A 20,546-nucleotide genomic window follows, 5' to 3' on the forward strand; every position below is an offset into this window, starting at 1 on the left:
GCGCAGAGCTACTTCTGCCTGCCTGGGTCCATATCACGGGATTTCCCAAATTCGGGATATCCGGAGTATGAAGGTTATGGTGTATCAGTTTTCTATATCAACAGTTGCTGGAATTACCAGAGGAAGGCTACATGATCACAAATCAGAGATAAGTTGTCCTGACTATGCTGCCTAGAAGGGAGATGTATGAATCTCTAATAAGATGTGGTTCCCATTCATAAAATGTTAGAGAACCCCTAAATTAGAGCATATTCAGAAGCATTCCATACAAGTGACATTTACTATATATTTGAGAGAGCTTGTCTGTGTCTGTCTATTCAAGAAGTGCTCCTAAACAGTAAAAGCTAGGAGCAACAAATTCAGTACGCAACTTCCTCTTATAACTTGAAGCAAGGTGAGAGTTTGGTTGTGCCAGGAAAATGGGATGGCCTGGAGTGGGATTGCTTCTCAAAGCCACGCAGAAAAGAGACAAAGTCACCAGGCAGGTTCTCCAACCTCCCATTCCCCACATGCCCTTTAGAGAGGGCAGGATTTGTATGGAAACATTGCTGGTTGTTCCCTCCTCGTGACAAAGCGAGGAAAAGTAAAGTTTGCTGGATTCCTCACTCTGGCAGGGGAGCACAGGGGGCAAACAAACTAGACCTGCCCCCACTGGAGCTGCAGTGACCATGGAGAGGTGCTTCTCACTTGGCCTTAAGCTGCAGCAGACAGAGAAGGCTCTCTTCCTGGGGCAGCCTGCAAACGGAACCCATCATCCCCAGACCAATGATTTAAATGAAGTATATTTTCATTTTATTTTCTAAAAACCAAAAAATTGGGTTAAGGATCTGAGCAACGCCTGTTAAATCTTCTAGTACTCAATACAGTAGACTTCCGATAATCCGGCACCCTTGGGACCCAGGTGGTGCCGGATTATCAGAAATGCCGGACTATCAGGAGGTACTCTGGCAGGGGCGGGTCTCGTCGAAGGAGAAGCGGAAGAGGGGGCGGCGGTGTGCCAAACCCTCCCTCCTGCTGCAGGGAGGCAGAGCCTGCGAGCAGAAGAGGAGAGGCGGTGACAGGCAGGCAGCCGCATTCAGGACGTTCTGGTCAGTTACAGTCACTCCGGCTGGATCCACAGCCGACACGCAGTTAATGTAATTTTCCTCTCTACTGCCGGGAGGAGGGGGGGCAGGGGAAGGTAGGGGTCGGTGGGAGAAGGGGAGGGAGAGGAGGAGGGAGCGAGGGTGTGCCAAAGCAGCCGCATTCAGGACGTTCTGGTCAGTTACAGTCACTCCGGCTGGATCCACAGCCGACACGCAGTTAATGTAATTTTCCTCTCTACTGCCGGGAGGGGGGGGGGGCAGGGGAAGGTAGGGGTCGGTGGGAGAGGGGGAGGGGGAAGAGGAGGGGACAAGGGTGTGCCAAAGCAGCCGCATTCAGGACGTTCTGGTCAGTTACAGTCACTCCGGCTGGATCCACAGCCGACACGCAGTTAATGTAATTTTCCTCTCTACTGCCGGGAGGAGGGGGGCAGGGGAAGGTAGAGGTCGGTGGGAGGGGGAAGGAGAGGGAGAGGGAGAGGGTCTCCCACCGATCCCTACCTTCCCCTGCCCCCCCCCCTCCCGGCAGTAGAGAGGAAAATTACATTAACTGCGTGTCGGCTGTTGATCCAGCCGGAGTGACTGTAACTGACCAGAACGTCCTGAATGCAGCTGCTTTGGCACACCCTCGCCCCCTCCTGCTCCCCCTCCCCCTCTCCCACCGACCCCTACCTTTCCCTGGCCCCCCCCTCCCGGCAGTAGAGAGGAAAGTTACATTAACTGCGTGTCAGCTGTGGATCCAGCCGCAGTTAATCAATTACTCTAACAACTTGAAGCAGCTGCCGGAGCACTTCCGGGTTGCAGTTGGTGCCGGACCATCAGGCGTACCGGACTACTGGATGCTGGACCACCAGAGTTTTACTGTATTTCTAAATAAGCGAAGGATTCCAGTGATTTGATGTTAAACTAAAATGAGCTATCCAGAAGCATAATAGTAAATACTCAACTAGAAGAGAGCTACTGAGCCAAGTGACCTGCATAATTACAGTATTCATGAAATCTCTTAACATGATACCACAACTGTGGTTCAGAAATCAACAGGCTGACCACAAGGGAAAGGGGACAAAGCACAGATTGTTTACAGAGAACTAACAGAGCCAATCATGTAAAATTATTTTTGGAATAATAGGATCTGTTCTCTGTACAGTGCTACAGCTAATAATGTAAAGAAGGTCAGAATGACATTTACAGAGATGCTATTTAAGGCAGTGGTTCAGGTTTTTTAATAGTCTCAAGCACAGTTTTTGCCACCTATCCAGGAGCTGAAAGGAGGCAGTTATTTGGAACAGTAGCCTTTGCAGGCAGTCTCTGCTCCAGTTCCACATGCACAGCAGGCCAGCCCCACTGTGCTGGTCAGAAAGTAACCGCTGGCAGCAAAGAGCTTTTAGTCAACAGCAAGTTTGTGGAGGGAACGTCTTTCCTCTTTGCAAATGCAAAATGAGGATCTGCACTTGACCACATAGGGACTGTCTTAAGTCACTTACGGTATTTGTGTGGCATGTTAGAGACTTCTTAAGCTCATTTCAAGAAGTGGGTTTTGCCGATGAAAGATCATGATACTATATATATATTTTTGATAGTCTCTAAGGTGCCACAGGATTACTCGTTTTTAAAGTCACAGACTAACACGGCTACCTCTCTGAATCTATCTTCCTCTTTATTAACTTAAAAAAATGGGCCAAGTAAATGCGCACTTGAAGGGCTGACCCCTAGCCATGTAAAATAGCCACTTATTTGTGAAGAAGGAAGAGATGTTTCAGTGCTGTGAGCTATACAATGAAAGCCATAAAAAAAACCGTAAAGAGATTAAAAAAAAAAACCTTCCTGGCTCTATCTAAATCTGTCTGGTTTCGATATGATTTTTTTTTTTGAGAAGTAGGAAGAAAGAGAATGCCTGGCTCCTCCTTGCAAGGGAATCCATGCAGGCATTAGAGGCAGCAGAGTAAGACTATTAATATAGAGGACTAGTTTTAAAGACCTATAGTCATACAGTGTCCACCTGATCCTACCCATAGTTCATCTGCAAGTTCAATTCTCATGCTAATGGACTCAATCGGGATGAGGGGTGGCTAGGCCATTAGCCAATGAAGGCGCAAACAGCTCTTTGTGTAGATTCCTGTGTTAGTAATCCCCCTCCCCCTTCCCCCGCCCCATCTATTGACTTTGATCCTTATCTGCTTAATTTTAACTGGCCAATCTTCAGGTCACCTAATAAACCATCTTGTTAGTCTTTAAAGTGCTACATAGTCCTGTTTTTTGTTTCTTGCACAGAATGAGTGATTGTCTTAGCACAACTCATCAGCTGCTAACTCAAACTTTAGCCTATAGCCCTGGTGGTCCAGCTAACTCACCTTGCCTTGAAATAATGCTTTTATGTGTTGACAGGACTGACTTTAAGGGCAACACTTAATTTATTTACATTGTCAGTTTATAACTCAGGGTATGTCTACACTAGAAAGTTAGTTCGAACTAACGTCCGTTAGTTCGAACTAACTTTCCTAGGCGCTACACTAGCGCTCCGTTAGTTCGAACTTAATTCGAACTAACGGAGCGCTTAGGTCGAACTAGGTAAACCTCATTTTACGAGGACTAACGCCTAGTTCGAACTAGCTAGTTCGAACTAAGGGCTGTGTAGCCCTTTAGTTCGAACTAGTGGGAGGCTAAGGCTTCCCAGGTTTCCCTGGTGGCCACTCTGGCCAACACCAGGGAAACTCTATTGCCCCCCTCCCGGCCCCGGAGCCCTTAAAGGGCCACGGGCTGGCTACTCACTTTGTGCCAGTTGCAAGGCTGCAAGCACCCGTGCCTGCACAGCCTGCACCTGCCACAGGATGAGCCAGCCATCCGAGGGCTCCCAGCCCTCCACTGCTCCCCACGACCAGCCTGGCGGCTCCCGGGAGCCTGCCCGGGGGCGCAAAAGGCGGGCGCCCGCCTGGTCAAGTGCGGAGATCGTGGACCTCATCGAGGTTTGGGGGGAAGCCTCCAATGTCCACGATCTCCGCACTAGCCACCGGAACGCGGCCGTCTACGGACGCATGGCTGCCAGTCTGGCTGCCAGGGGCCACCAGCGCAGCCGGGAGCAGGTGCGCTGCAAAATTAAGGACTTGCGGCAGTCCTACTCCCGGGCCTGCCTGCCAGGGGCTGACCCGGAGGCCTGCCCCCACTTCCATGCCCTGGACCGCATCCTGGGGCCTCATGCCGTCCCTGCCCCCCGGGACATGATTGACCCCGGGGCAGAGGGACCGCTCCTGGAGACGGAGGAGGAGGAGGAGGGCTCTGAGGGCCAGGAGCCTGCCGCCAGCCTTCCCAGGACCCGGGACCCCCGAGGCACCCCACAGAGCCGCTCGCCTGCATCATCAGAGGCCGGGGAGGCGTCCACCTGTGAGTACCCTCGTGTTCCCCTTATGTGTACGGGGGGCTGGGGCGAGAGGGAGCCCCGGGACCGTGCGCCTGGGCCTTGCCCACCACGGAGCAGCAGCTGGGGATCCTGCAGGGGCCCTGGCCTTGCAGAGGGGAGCTGGGTTTCACACACCTGGGCCCCTGGGGTAATTGACCGCTGGTCTTCTTGCACCACAGCTGCAGCACCGGGGCCTGCAGGGCGCACCACACCGCCTGCAGCAGCCGCCCGTGCCCGGGCAAGCAGGACAGCCAGGAACCAGGAGGACTACCAGAGGCGGCATCTCCGGTTCCTGGACCGACAGCTCCGTCTCCAGGACCACTGGGTCCAGGAGGACCTCAGGCTGCGCCAGAGGAGTCTGGAGGCCCTGGAGGAGCAGGGCCGTGCCCTGCGAGGCCACCTCCAGAGCCTGCTGGACCGCTTTCCATTTCCTCCTCCCCCTGCTCCCCCTCTTGCTCCCTCTCTTGCTCCCCCTCTTGCTCCCCCTGCTCCCCCTGCTCCTCCTGCTTCCGCTCCTGCTTCCGCTCCTGCTTCCTCCACACCCCCTGTCCTCTCTGCCCCCCCCTCCACAACCATTCCCCACCGACGCCCCCGGACCCGCAGTGTGGCGAGACGGGAGAGGCAGCCGGACTCCCACCCCTGAGCTTTCCTTTCCCTTCCTCCCTTCCCTCCCCTCCCCTTCCAGCTCCCTCGTCCCAGGATTCCCCCTCCCTTCTCCCACCTTCATTCCTCCCTCCCCCACCCCAGTTCTGTGAAATAAACAGACGTTTTTGTTTGAAAAACAGGTGTCTTTATTTGACAGTAGGTAGGGAGGGGAAAGGGGAAGGGGGGGGTAGGGTGGAAGAAGGCCCCGGTGGGGCATGCAGGGAGAGGTCAGTCCTCCTCCTCCTCCACCTGGAAGCTCTCCCGCAGGGCTTCCCGGATCCGGATGGCCCCCCGCTGGGCTTCCCGGACAGCAGCGGTGCGGGGCTGACCGTAGTGTCCAGCCAATGCGGTCAGCCTCAGCCATCCAGGCTGGCAGGAAAGCCTCCCCCTTCCGCTCACACAAATTGTGGAGCACACAACATGCCGCCACCACGGGAGGGATGTTGTGCTCGGCCAGGTCCAGACGGGTGAGGAGGCATCGAAAGCGGGCTTTCAGTCGCCCGAAGGCCCCCTCCACCACGATGCGGGCCCTGCTCAGCCTGTTATTGAAGGCCTGGCGGGAGGGATTGAGGTGCCCCGTGTAGGGCTTCATGAGCTACGGCTGCAGTGGGTAGGCGGCATTCCCCACCAGGCAGACGGGCATGTCCACGTCCCCGACCCTGATGTGGCGGTCGGGGAAGAAGGTCCCGTCCTGCAGCCGCTGGCACACGGAGGAGTTCCGGTACACCCGTGCGTCGTGTGCTTTGCCGGACCAGCCCACATTTATGTCCGTGAACTGTCCCCGGTGGTCACACACGGCCTGCAGGATGATGGAGAAGTACCCCTTGCGGTTCACGTACCGGGACGCCTGGTGTTCCGGGGCACGGATGGGGATGTGCGTCCCGTCGATGGCCCCCCCGCAGTTGGGGAAGCCGAGGGCGCCGAATCCCCGGATGACGGCATCCAGGTCGGCGAGGCGGACCACCCTGCGGAGCAGCACCCGGTTGATGGCCTTGACCACCTGCGGAGAGAGACACAGCAAAGCGTCAATCAGTGGGGCGCCCGGGTGGCTGGGAGCGTGCGTGCCCTGGCAGTGCCCCGCGACCCACTCCCGGAAGCAACCCCCCTGGCGGCGTGTAGTACGGCCGGGACAGCCCGACCCCTCCGGTGCGGGGTGCCTTCGCCTCCTCCCGCCCCCCCCTTTGTCCCTGGGGCGGCCCATCCCCTCCTCGCAGCCCCCCACAGCCCGGCTCGGTGGCCGACGAGCGCCGTACCTGCATGAGCACTGCTCCGACAGTGGATCTCCCCACGCCGAACTGGTTCCCGTCGGATCGGTAGCTGTCCGGCGTGGAGAGCTTCCAGAGGGCGATGGCCACCCGCTTCTGGAGGGGGATGGCGGGCCTCATGCGAGTGTCCCTTCTTTGCAGGGCAGGGGCGAGCCACTCGCAGAGCTCCAGGAAGGTGTCCCTCCTCATCCTAAAGTTCTGGGTCCACTGTCGGTCGTCCCAGCGCTCCAGGATGATGTGGTCCCACCAGTCACTGCTGGTGTCCAGACGCCAGATGCGGCGGGGCACGCCGGTGCCGGGGCGCCGCCGCGGCTCCTCCACGGCCCCCAGGGCGGCCAGGCGGAGAGGCAGGGGGCTGACGTTCCCCAGGTGGTGCCAGGCAGCCTCGAGCCATTGCTGGCAGGCTTGCAGCAGCAAGTCCAGAAAGTGCACCAGAAGGTGCAGGGCGAGCCGTGGCTCCATGTTGCCACCTGCGGCGGTCCCCCCCGAAGGGAAGCACCGACACAGACGGGCACAGAGACCGACGCTTTGCTGTCCCTCGGCGAGGTTGGCAAGCAAGCAGGAAAAGCTGAGAACCGGCTGTCCAGGGGGGGTCCCTTTAAGCACGAGCCTCAGATAGCAGCCACACAAAGCAACTGCTGACCTGATGCCCTGCCAGAACCGGTTTCAGCTGCCCTTAAATGCCCCCCTGCGTCCAATCAGTGTGGACGCGCTAGTTCGAACTAGCAAAACGCTAGTTCGAACTAGTTTTTAGTTCTAGATGCGCTAGTTCGAACTAGCTTAGTTCGAATTAACTAATTCGAACTAAGTTAGTTCGAACTAGCGCTGTAGTGTAGACGTACCCTCCGTAGTTAACGATGCTGTGTGAAAACAAGAGATGGTGGGCAGGGAGGAAGAAGCTGTCTGTAGCCCATTGGGTTGCTAGGGGGCGTGGAGAATTCAGGGGTACCTTCTGAGCATAGAAAGAATTTGAGTAAACTCAGGCAAGAAATATCCTTTATTCCCTCTTAATTTGGGAAGCTCCTGAAATCAAAATCAGATTAGGAAGAAAGAGAAAATAAAGGATTACCTGCCTTGCTTATTCACAGGGAAGATACTTGATCCTAAAGACATTAGATTAAGGACTGCATAGTTCTCTCTCCTGTCCTTGTCTGGAGGAAGTTGGAAATGAAAAATTTTTGTGCGAGGGGACCTGGCTTAAAGGAGCCATGACCCCCAAATCCCACAGATCCTGTTACAGGACTTCGAGCATAGGCCGATCAAGCAAAACTAGCTGCCAATGAAAACAAGCAGGGGCCTCTTTAGCAGACAGAGTCCAAATATTGCAGGCTGTATAGAAATAGCAGTAATACATTTCATTTTAATCCTTCAATAATTTCAAAACTGCTTTACAAATATTAATGAATTACGCCTCCCACTATCCCTGTAATATAGGCAATGATTATTCCTCCTCTAGAGATGGGCATATGTGGGCCTACATGAAACAAAAAACAGGACTGTATAGCACTTTAAAGACTAACAAGATGGTTTAATAGGTGATGAGCTTGGGTCTGGCCCACAAAAGCTCATCACCTATTAAACCATCTTGTTAGTCTTTAAAGTGCTACACAGTCCTGTTTTTTTTTTTCAGCTACACCAGACTAACACAGCTACATTTCTACCTATTGGGCCTACATGGTTAGTCTTTCAGAACTAAGAAATGAAATTAAATCTCTCATCTCCAAATTCTGCGCTCTAACTCTGCAGTGTACATATCAACCACTTTCAGTCACATTAAGGGGTCTAACTCCTTCCTGGTTCAGTTGGAGTGGACACCATGTACTTTGTTTATTATATAATGTTTGTTACAGTGGTGCCTAGGAAACAATCAAGAACGGGGTTTCATTATTCTAGGCACTATGCAAATAGAGCAACAAACAGCCCTCCCAAGGTCATACAATCCAAATATTTAAAACACCCCTGAGGCGGGGAAAAGGGTATAACACACAACCAGAGTGATCAATATAATGGTTGTATACAACATGCTAGTTCCATCACTTTTTTGGAAGGGCTGGGGAGAGGTAGGCAGGGGTGGTGAATTTTATGGACCCGTGGTGCCTAAGCACCAGGAATATTCTTGGCCTAAGGACCTGGCTCCAGTAAAGTTTGGGGCCAGGTCTCTCTCCTAGCCCTGCCTGCCACCCCATGGTGATTTAAAAGGGCCTGCAGGTCCGCGCCACCACCACAGGAAGGAGTGCAACGAGAGTGCAGCAGCTACAGGGTGGCTGTTGGCAAATCCCTTCAGCCCTGGAAGGAAAGGGTGTCTCTGCACACTGCCCTTGCCCAAGCACCCCGGCGGCCAATAGGAAACTTCAGAGTCAGTGCCTGAACAGAGATCTCCCCAGCTTCAGAGCTACTGCCAGAGGGGGAGGCTCCAGATAAGCACTGCATTCCCCACCCCACTCCCAGAGCCTGCACTCCCACCTCCTCCCACCCTCAAGCTCCCTCCCAGAGCCTGCACCCACTCCATCTCCTGCACCCTCACTATCTGCCCTAGCTCAGAACCCGCATACAGACTCTGTCCCAGAGTCTTCACTGTGGACTCCCTCACACCCACATTCCCTCCCAGAGCCCACCCTCTCACCCCTCCCTATATTCCACCCCAGCCCAGAGTCTGCACCCATCATCCAAACTATGTCCCAGAGCCTGCACTCCAGACTCTTTCCCCACCCAAACTCCCTTCCACAGCCTTAGGCAGGTGGAGGGGAGGTTCTGGGGATTCTGGGCACCACCAAAATTTCTACAGGCCTGTTGCCCCTGGAGGCAGAGTTAATAGGAGAGGAGATCAGCTATTTGGGAAGGGAAGGAAAAGGAAAGAGAGGACGCTGAAGGGAGTGGTGGCAGATGAAAAGTTAAGATGAGTTGAAGAGACTGATGATTGGAACTACCAACCAGTAAGCATTGGGGAGAGACTGTCCAGTCAAAACTGACAACTTTCGTTTCTGGCTGGTTTCTTCCTGCATTTTCTTTCCACAAGCACACGTCAGTGTGCCTCTACAGGGCGGAGGTATCTCTACACAGGTCTCAAACAAGGGATCAGTGTGAGGGATGGGTGATCTTGGTAGAGTCGCAATTTACTCACACACAACCCCCCTCCTCCTCTTGGCAGTGCTGGAGATATGGATCTAGAATATGTATTAATGATGAATAGTAGATAGCTTGAGAGTTACCACTACATCTCCAGATCTTCTTCCCTCATTTGCTACCATCTTCTCTTTACCAGTAGGCTCATGAAATAAAAAATGAAATAGAAAATCTTTTTTTGAAGTTTCAAACTAGAGAGGGTCAAATCTACACTGTAAATTCCAGAGAATTCAGAAAGATTCAACTAGCAGAGATTGATCATGAGAGGAATGAATGTTACAGGATTTACTAGGACTCATTCTGGAGGACTTGGTTAAAAGTGGATGGCTAATAAAAGGTAGGTCATTTTGAGCTCAGAAGATGATCAAAGTCCTTGGCAGGAAGCATACCATGCTCAATGATTGGAAGCAACTCAACCAAGCCAGAGTCATAAACAGGGCAGATGTACCAGAGGTGAAGGTGGAGGAGCCAAGACTGCTGTTACCACTGGCTGAGCAGCAGAACAGGTTCTGGTATTGTGCTCAGCTGCTGGGTTGATAGATGATTATGAGAAGTAGTCACAAGAGCAGCACCTGGAATGGGAGTGGCAGTGGCAAGAGAGACTGACTTTCTTGTATAATCAGGAGTGACAGGAGCAGGAACTGGAGTGACAGTCCCTGGAGGGATTCAACACAAACTCCTGGTAAGATTCAGATTAAAGCAATCCAGGCATGTGCTGTTAGCCTGTTACACAAGTTATACACAAAGCCGGCATCTTCGTTAAACAGGCTGGTGTCTTCTTTCATAATACCCATTTCATAATGGTTAATCAGTCAGTTTTGCTCTCCCATTCACACTTATTTTGCCTGAGGACTCCAGGTGTCTGTTAAATTCTATTAGGTAAAAGCATACTCGGCTCATATTCTGACAATTTTCTTTGAATTGTTATTTCTACAGTTTTTCCTAATCTGACCAGTTCTTTCCTCCTATTTAATTTCAGTTGTTTAATCAATTGTTAATAGCCCTATTAGCTCACATCACATAAAATGTGTCTATAGTTCCTGGATTACCACTTTGTTAATACTATTGATAGATTGTTGGTTTTTATTAGCGTAATCCACTACAGGGCCTTTAAAAGATTTACATTCAGTTCCCAAGAGCCAGGATAATTATAGTCTGCCCAGACTGATTATTTTACTATACTCCAGAGTAGCTTGTTTGTTGGTTATGTGATCTTCCCTGTGTCAGAGAATTAGAAATCAAAATTAGATAAAATCATATCTAAACCAAATCCAGTATAAAATACATTAAACACTGTCTAAAATCCATGAGGATTGAGTAATTTTTCTGCATCACTTAGACCCACATTTAACATGATATCAGAGCTCAAATCCCCATATGGAGAATGATTACTCTCAATGTAATTAAATTCATCTTAGAGATGTAATTCTATGTGAGTTTTCACAAAGCTTCATTCTTCTGCTGGAGAAGGGGAAGGGGAGGGCTGTGAGTTTTACCCCCAATGGACCTGGTAGCACTACTTCCAAATAAGATGTTCTTCCAGAGGCTGGCTGCTAGCCACACATTTACTCATCTCCAGGGATGGATATTTTCACATCGCACAAAAGGAAGCATGACAGACGAGTAGCAGTTAGGTAACTTCTCAAAGCAACCCTTTGTCAATATGACTCACAGTGGAACTTAAGATCCTTACATTCCTAACTAATGAAATTTAGGGAGATGGAGCATCAATCCAGCATGTATACCTCTTGCAGTGATGGGGAGTTTTGAACTACAGAAAGACATGTAAAGATGCGCTATCTCGTGGGCTCCACTCTCACTAATAACAGTTAGCAGGTACTCAGGCCCACATATAAAAACAAGAGAAACATTTAGAAAACAAGAAGAATCCAAACTTTTTTTTTCTCTATCTATATATATATACAATTTTCCTGTGGGATGACAGAGTGACGTCATCACGTCATAGCCTTCATAGGCTGGACGGTAGGCATGGGTGAGTAAAGCCCAGCCTCCAGCCCCGCCCCTTCCACTTGGGGCCCTGTCCCTGGAATCAAGCCCTACCCACTACCAGCCCAGCCCTCTCCGGCAGCCACCTGGAGAGCTGGGGTTGGCATGCTGCAGCCTCACCCTTCCCAGCAGCCAGGGCAGAGCTGGAGCTGGCACGGCCTCGGCCAAGTGGCAGGATGGGGAGGTTACATTTAGGCCTTGGCTGGAGGGGGAGAGCTGGGGCTGGCATCACCAGGACCAGGGTGGCCCAGCCACAAAGTGGGTAGACCAGAGCTGGCATGGCCTTGGCCCAGCACTTCCTGGTGACCGGGGGAAAGCGGGTGTTGCCTACCCCTAGAAAGGAGGGGGGTTAGCGAGCATAGTGAGCAGAAGGCACAGCCCCCTAGTATCTACAAAAAAACTAAATTATTGGCAATTATCGCTAGCTAAAGACTAGGAAAACTGATCCTCTAAAAGGGACAGGACAACAGGAAGCTCAAATTTCCTCCTTCAGCAATGAGCAGAAACTGAAATTGGGGAGACCAAGTGTTTTGCATGCGACACTTCATTCTGCATCTGGTCTTCAGAGCCTTAAGTCAGAATTTCTAGAGACTGGCAAGTCTGTGTAGAGTAAGTGAGCAATTTCCAAGTGTGGGATGTGAACTGACTGTTCTCAAAGGAAAAGGAACAATGTATTTTGTTGGCCAGACAGACTTTCTCTCTGCTGTTGTATCTTAGTGCATATAAATGCTATTGTTTATCTTGATACTTGCAACTGAATGGTAATCTAATTAGATCAGATGGATCCAAATATATCCACAGTGAAGTCAGAGGAACTGACAAAGGGGGGAAGAAAATAAGAAGTTAGAGCACAAGCTGCTGTGTTTCCTGTAAAATGCCAAGGCAATGCTTTGCCATAAAATTTCTTCTTTTGGGTTGGGAGAGAGTAAAAGATAGGAAGCAAAATCTTTCCTTTGAGTGCAACTCCCTCTATGACAAGCCCAGAAGACAACTGATGGAGAGACAACTAGCAATTAACAGTGTCAAATGCTGTTGATAAAGCCAACAAAATTAACACATCCTAAACCATTGTTTTTGACAGGCCTTAATCAAGGCTCTTTTGATAGAATGACCAGCTCTGTGCGCAGACTATAATGTAGGGTCAGACATGTCCTAATATTGAAAGCTAGTATTTGATTAAGGACAACATGCCCACGCTCCAAGGCTGTGTCTAGACTGCATCCCTTTTCCGTAAAAGGGATGCAAATTAGACACATTGCAATTGCAAATGAAGCGGGGATTTAAATCCCCCCACTTCATTTGCATAAAAATGGCTGCCGCTTTTTTCCGGCTCAGAGCTTTGCCGGAAAAAAGTGTCAGTCTAGACGCGGATCTTTCGGAAAATAAAGCCTTTTCCGAAAGATCCCTTTTTCCTCATTTTAAGATTTTACGGAAAAGGGATGCAGTCTAGACACAGCCCAAGAGTTTAGGGATGAATGTAAGCTGAAATATGAAGTGATTACTTGCATTTGGGAATACAGAGTTTCCCTGCTTCCCCAGTATTTCTCTCTCAACCTTGTGCATATTTTCTAGATGGAAAGAGGAACAGTTCGGTATTAAAACTATTATATTTAATCTTGGTGAAGGCATATAAAACAACATCTAGATCAGCTTATAAGTAATATTACCTCTAATCAGGGTCTCCTTTTTGAAACAAGCTAAGGAGAACTATCACCATTCCTAAAATTACACAGTTCTTCCATAAATGCAGATACAGAGGTGTTCACTTTTTATGCTGAGAGCCACATCCTTTATTGCCAGTATGTCGCCATTGATCAACACACACAGCTGCCTATCATAGCATCTTTCCCAGATTGTCCCAGACTGGACAGCAATTAATGATAACACTGAGCATGCCCATAAGAAGAATATTTTCACTATCCCTACTTCGTTTGGTGCTTTATTCATCTTCTCCTCCTCTTCTGACAAACTTCTTTGTGATGTTACCAGAGCAGAGGAAGATTTATTTGCTTCACTTCAGAAGGATATCAACAAACTTATTTTGCTTTGTGCTCCTCGGAGTTCCTGCCCTCAGTTCCAGCTCAAGTTTCATAGTTGATTATCTTGTAATTTCATCTCCCAGTTAATCATCTCAAGGAAGTCCACTTGTTTTGCTAATTTTATATACTCTTTTCTTATGTGGATTCACTGAACTCATGGGAAGGGAGTTATTTGGCCAGATATTCTGCCTACTTTTGCATGAGACTATGCTCAGTCCTGGTTTGCTTGACAGACTTGTGAACTTGGGCCAACCTGAGCTGTTTTCTGTTCTGATTTGGACTTTTTTTTTTTTTTGCTTGTTTGGCACAGTTTGATTGTTAGAATACAAATATTTTAAAAAGGCAGAAAGTTCAGAAGTAAAATTGCCTCTTCTCCCTTAGTTATCTCTCTCACAACTCTGTCAATAGGTTCTTCCCGCCGATACTTCTGCTCCTAGACACAGAGACATTATAATAGCTAGTTCTTATATAGCATTTTCATCCATCGTGCTCCAAGTGCTTTGCAAAGGAGGTAAATATCATTATCCCCCTTTTATATATGTAAGCAAGGGCTGAACTGCTGCTTGCTATCAGCCAGCTAAAAGGAGAGAGCTGCCCTGGGCGTGGGTGTGCTCACAGCCACACCTCAGATTCCTTCCCCCTCCTGGCATGAGCTGTATTTACATATTAACAGTTAATAGTTAATTACCTTGCAGAGCTAAACAATGTCTACACTGGCAGCTTCTTGCGCAAGAACATCTTGCCCAAGGGTTCTTGTGCAAGAAGTCTTGCACAAGAAAACGTCCACACTCCATGTGCGAGATGTGCTTTTGTGCAAGAGCATCCATGGTAGTGTGGATGCTCTCTTGCGCAAGACAGCTCTGATGGCCATTTTAGCCATAGGGCTTTCTTGCACAAGAAACCCCTGCCCAGTATCCACACTGCCCTCTTGCGCAAGAGCTCCTGCGCAAGAGGGCTTACACCTGTTAAAAAAAGAGCGTAGCTATTGCACAAGGAGCCCTCTCTTACCACGCTGTAGTGTAAATCTTCTTGCACAGGAGCAGGCGGGCTGTGTGGATGCTCTGCGGATTCTTGCACAAGAACACCCACGCCCAGGGCAGCACTCTCCTTTTAGCTAGCTGATAGCAAGCAGCAGTTCAGCTCCTGCTTACATATAAAAGAAAATTGAGGCATTCAGAGGTTTGCACAAGGTCATCACTGGCTAAGGCAGGAAAGAACCCAGCTCTCCCAAGGACTAAGCTAGTATCCTCGCTGCGTCATACAATCTTATAGGATACTCTGATAATGATCGTAAGTATATATAGGTATGTCTACACTACAGCGCTAGTTCGAACTAACTTAGTTCGAATTAGTTAATTCGAACTAAGCTAATTCGAACTAACGTGTCTAGAACTAAAAACTAGTTCGAATTAGCGTTTTGCTAATTCGAACTAGCAAGTCCACATTGAGTGGACTCTGAACAGGGCTTAAGGATGGCCGGAAGCAATGCCAGCAGGGCATCAGAGGAGGACTTAGAGCGTGGAGATGCTGTCTCAGGCTAGCCGAGGGCTGCGCTTAAAGGGTCCCGACCCCCACCCCGGACAGACAGTTCTAAGGGGTGCCCCGCTTGAAAACCAGTCCTGGCTTGGAGTGCCCGGAGTGCCTGCACTGGGTACATCACACCACTTGGCCATCAGTCCGGCAGCACTTGCCGCAGGCTGCCATCTGGGGAGAGGGGGCAATCGGGGGGCTGCAGGAGAGCTTCCACCCCCAGAAGCCCGCAGAGCCAGCCCAGTCCTCCCCATCGGAGGCTCGTACCCCATTCCTCCCTCACCTCCTTACACTTACCCTTCCCTAGCCCCCCTTCTTATTGATGTACAAAATAAAGATAACGTTTCTTCCAACATTGACTCTGTCTTTATTGAACAAAACTGGGGGAGACTGGGAAAAGGAGGTGGGAGAGGGGAAGAGAAAGGTTGGAAGAGGGGAGGGCAACTAACATGATCAGGGGTTGGGAACAGGTCCCAGATGAAGAGAGGCTAAAGAGACTGGGACTGTTCAGCTTAGAAAAGAGGAGACGAAGGGGGGACAGGATAGAGGTCTCTAAAAGCAGGGGTGGGGTGGAGAGGGTGCATTCAGAAAAGTTCTTCATGAGTTCCCATAAAGAAGGACTAGAGGACACCAAAGGAAAGGAATGCGTAGCAGGCTTCAAACTAGTAAGAGAAAGTTGTTGTTCTTCACAAAGCAAATAGTTAACCTGTGGAACTCCTTGCTGCAGGAGGCTGTGAAGGCTACAACTAGAACAGAGTTTAAAGAGAAGTGAGATCAAGCCATGGAGGTTGGGTCCATGGAGTAGTCTTAGCCAGGGGGTAGGAGTGGTGTCCCTGCCCAAAGTTTGTGGAAGGCTGGAGAGGGATGGCACGAGACAAATGGCCCAAGAGTCACTGTCTTCAGTCCATCCCCTCCAGGGTCCCTAGGGTTGGCCGCTGTCGGCAGACAGGCTACTGGGCTAGATGGACCTTTGGTCTGACCCAGGACGGCCATTTTAAGCTCAGGGCTCAGGGTCAGGGGTCTCAGTGGACCCCCTTGATTTTCATGCACACCTGCTCCTGGGTGGCCAGGCTGGCAGCTCTCCTGCCCTAGCCGGCCACTTTCCTGTGCCTAGTGCGGAGATCGTGGACAAGGTCCACGATGTCCTCACTAGCCCAGGAAGGTGCCCGCCTCTTGCGGTCCAGGGCAAGCTCCCGGGAGCCGCCAGCCTGGTCCCGGGAAGAGGGGGTGGGCTGGGGGACATCGGGTGGGTGGCTCTGTGCCGTGCCAGGTGCGGGGTCTGCTGGCTGGGTGCTGGCAGGCTTGCACCTGGCACGGGCACCGTAGCCAGCCCGTGCCCCTTTAAGAGGTCCGGGGCCGGGAGGGGGGCATAGAGTTTCCCTGGTGTTGGCCAGAGTGGCCACCAGGGAAACCTGGGGAGGGCTAGCCTCCCACTAGTTCGAATTAAGGGGCTACACACCCCTTAATTCGAACTAGCTAGTTCGAACTAGGCTTAATCCTCGTAAAATGAGGTTTTCCTAGTTCGAACTAAGCGCTCCGCTAGTTCGATTCAAATTCGAACTAGCGGAGCGCTAGTGTAGCGGCTATGAATGTTAGTTCGAACTAACGTCCGTTAGTTCGAACTAACGTCCATTAGTTCGAACTAACATTGTAGTGTAGACATACCCTATGAGAGAGGGAAGGTCTTCAAGTCCTAAAGCCTAGAAAATTCATGATGGAGGCTTTAGAAATGTTATCAAATTCAGGAGAGATATTTAATGAACAAGCTGTGTGATTTTTACATTTGCACTTTGGTAAGTCTTATTCAGAACTTTTTAAAATAATATCCACGCTTTTTTAGTGTAGCTGACAAATAAGTCTATCCCAGCTAAGAATGTTATGTATTAGAATCTGATTCCACACAATAATGATTTTCTGCCTTTCCTGTTATCTTTTTTTAAAAGTATTACCATTATCAAGGACTGCTCCCATTACAGCGATATTGGGAGGCTGTATTCAATAGTGTATATACGTAAAAGAGTCTCCACACAACGAAGTTGTTGTAAAAATGCAGGCAGGGCTAGATCCTCAGCTGATGTAAATCATCATAGTCACATTAAATTAACTGTCTGTAGGATTGGGGCTTAAATGAAACAAGTAAATTAAATCCATAGTTCATTGGATTACTGAATAATGATCATCTCAAGGAGGTCCACTTGTTTTGCTAATTTTATATACTCTCTTCTTATGTGGATTCACTTAATTGGGTCTATTGATGAAAACACAAAATTCATCCCCAAAATTCAACTTTACTTTTCAGAAAATAAGAACAGTATAGTGGGAGAACAATAATGAGTCTTGTCCTATGATACTTTCAGACTCATTCTACAGTGTTCTTCTAGACTTGATATTACAAGCCTTTGCAACATATCAGACCTTTCGTCTTGTTTATTCAAAGGATGTATTAATTTCACCTTTGGGTAAGTAGCCTCCAATTTTATTGTATATATATGCCAGCACTGGGAAGGAAGTATAATCCAGTAGTTAAAGCTATGCAGTGAAAGTAAGGGATCTGGGTCCCTGATTCTGCCATAGACTTCCTCTGTTGTCATGGGAAAGTTACTCTGTGCCTCAGTTCCTCATCTGTAAAATGGGAATAATACTCTATTTTCCCCACCTTTGTCTGCCTTATCTATTTATGCTGTCAGTATCTGTGGGGAAGGTCTGTGTGTTTGTTGGGCAGCTAGCACACTGGGGCCCCAAACTCAGGTAGGGTTACTAGGCACTACATTAATATAAATAAAAATAATCAAAACCTGTAGAGCTTTAATCATACTCATAACTTGTGATTTATCAGAGAGATGTTTGAAGAAAAGCTATTTACCAAAGGTATTAAAAAGTAAGTTTTTACTGGCTATTAGATTAACTTTGACAATAACAATTTAATTAGAAAATACATATTCTAAATTGAACAGATTATTATCTATAGCTGGGACCTGTTTGGGCACTATTGCTTCTGTTTAACATATTTACTGTTTATTAGAATTTTAAAAACTTGGACATAAAATTTCTGGGGATATTAAAACAAACAACAAAGACAAATAACTGATGATTGTTTCAGAGCTGAATTATTAGACACTTAAATCAACAGCTATAAGAAGTTGACATTAAATTATTTTTAAAGGTCAAATTCTGAATTAAATGATAAAGTCCAAGGGGGAAAAAAATCACTAAAATAAAAGAATGCCAAGTAAAACCAGTGCTGTGCTGACATTACAGTGCTACATAATATGCCATGCAAGCTGTAATATGCCCCCTGGTGATCATAAGGCTGTAAAGCTCAGTTGTTTCTTTTAATCAATTGAATAGGAATGCAACATGGGAATGGGCATAATGAACTGAGCATGCATGAATACACCAAGAAATGACACCAAAAGTACAGGTAATGGACATGAAGGCATAAGTATTAATTAGAATATACACAAGAGCCAGATAGATGAAGGTGCTTAGTAACACCACCACTTATGGCCTGATTTTAATTTACACTGAGCCTTAGCAGTGTAAAAGGGCCTTAATGTAAATGGGAATTAAACCTTGAGTATGCATGTAAAATTGTATTTGCTCAAAGTTCTGTGCAAACATTGAGTGGCTAATGTTTAAAATTGTAATTCTTATTAGATACTAATATCAGCTATTAGCATCTGGAAAATTTAAGTTGAAGAAAAAAGTAGCAATAATGTAAAGGTGAATCAGTATTATGCTTATTGGCATGAGGAAAAGTTAGAAGAGAGTCAAAGTCCTTTGGAGATCTTGGTAAGAGAGAGGGAGAAAAGAAAAGAACTAGGATGTGATCAGTGACTGAGTCACATGTTAGGATGCTACACAAGCACAGACCACAATGGATTTGCCCTCCCATCAATGCAAACATTCATCAACTTTAACTGACATCTCAGGGTTGTGGCAAACTCCAGGAGGACTGTTTTGGAGTCAGCAGCTGCCTGAAGCAGGATGCAACTGCAAGTGTCTTGTGGGGAGGCAAGATGGGAATCCAAATGGTGTGGTTTTGAGGGTGGAGGGTTAAGATGCATGATCTCCAAATCACGAAGGCTAGAACAAAATCCTGCTCACCACTAGAACTTCAGGATATACTATTTTCCTTTGCTAGCTCTTGAGAGAGTGATTTACAAAGCTCACTAAGTCCTCAGACCAGGCAGAAATGTATTACAAATCATTTACCAGTTTATTTTGGCTGGTTTCATAATCTTAAACAGTCACCCCTTCAAGATGTTTGTGAAGAAGGAAACACATCATGGCACACGACTAAAAGAAAATGTGACATGTGACCCTCTAAGAACTCCTCTCATTGCTCTCTACCACTCAGGCTGGGTTTTGCTCCCAGAGGATGTGAGAAGATGTGATCAATCATGAGAAGATGTGATCAATCATGGGGACTTCCAGGGTCATGTGACCACTCTAAGAAGTCTCCCCGCCGTCCTCTACCCATTAGGATGGGTTTGAACTGCAGAGGACCTCCTCAAGAGAGGATTTGACCAAAAAGGGCAGGTTCTAGGGTGGTGTGATCTGCCCAAAAGAGGATCATGTGACCCTTTTGAAGCACTCCCCCTACCAATCAGAACCCAGCACCACCCTTCCTAAGTGCCAGCCCTACATGATGAACCTACCTCATTCCAAGAATGGATGTTTTAGAAACTGTGGAAACACTGAAAGGAAACAAAGGCTCCTTCACTACCTGTGAGAAGTTTTGAATGTGTCTTAAGTCTGAGGGCCGTCGACCGCCTGTGGAAGAAGCACTACATCAGTGACAGTTCCAAGGGGAAGGAGGGAGCAGCCAAAGGGAGCCCTTTGGCCCAGCCGTTGAAGGATATGCTGGAACCTGATGCCGAAACCCAGCTGCTTGTGAGGAAGACGAATGAGCAGGATGGAGGAGAAGAAGTAATTCCTCCCCTGGAGGAGGAAAGCAATTTCAGCTCATGGGAGTCACCAGCAGACCAGGGCTTGGCCCAGCCCAACCCCCTGGTGGCCAGCGGGGAGAGCTGGGCCGGCCCTGGACCAGTCCGACCACACACCCTGGCGGCTGGAGGGAGAGGGTGGGGCCTGACAAGGGCTGGGAGCAGTCCCCCTTCCTCTCTGGTGACTGGGGAAAGAGTGTGGGACCTGGCGAGGCCCAGAAGCAGCCCCCTTCTGCCCCCCAAAACCGACAGAGAGCGTGGGACCTGGCAAGGCCTCAGAGTGGCCCCTGCCAGCGTTTGGGGGAGAACCAGGTGCGAACTCACCCCAGCCTCCTCCTTGGTGGCTGGGGGGCATGAGCCAGGACTGGGGGGGGGGCTGCAGTGGGAGGAAGGGGAAGAGGGGGCTAGAGCCCAGGGTGGCCTCGGGGCTGGGTGCAGGGTGGAAGAGCTGGGGCTGGGGAAGACTTGGATCCTACTTGGTGGTGGTGTGGGGGGTAGGGCGGAAGAGCCTT

The 20,546-nt window shown here is 49.1% G+C and overlaps 1 protein-coding gene across 1 annotated transcript; it reads left to right on the forward strand.

Annotated features, from left to right (window-relative positions):
* Positions 1 to 3,701: 3,701 nt before the first annotated feature.
* On the forward strand, positions 3,702 to 5,702 carry LOC149525455 (uncharacterized). Its single transcript, XM_089775997.1, has 2 exons — positions 3,702 to 4,460; positions 4,656 to 5,702. The coding sequence occupies exons 1-2, from the start codon at positions 3,911 to 3,913 to the stop codon at positions 5,117 to 5,119; spliced, it is 1,014 nt and encodes a 337-aa protein (XP_089632123.1). The 5' UTR covers positions 3,702 to 3,910; the 3' UTR covers positions 5,120 to 5,702.
* Positions 5,703 to 20,546: the final 14,844 nt, after the last annotated feature.

This window comes from Pelodiscus sinensis, chromosome 2 (assembly GCF_052426305.1).
Source record: "Pelodiscus sinensis isolate ZL-2025 chromosome 2, ASM5242630v1, whole genome shotgun sequence".
Classification (NCBI taxonomy): domain Eukaryota; kingdom Metazoa; phylum Chordata; order Testudines; family Trionychidae; genus Pelodiscus; species Pelodiscus sinensis.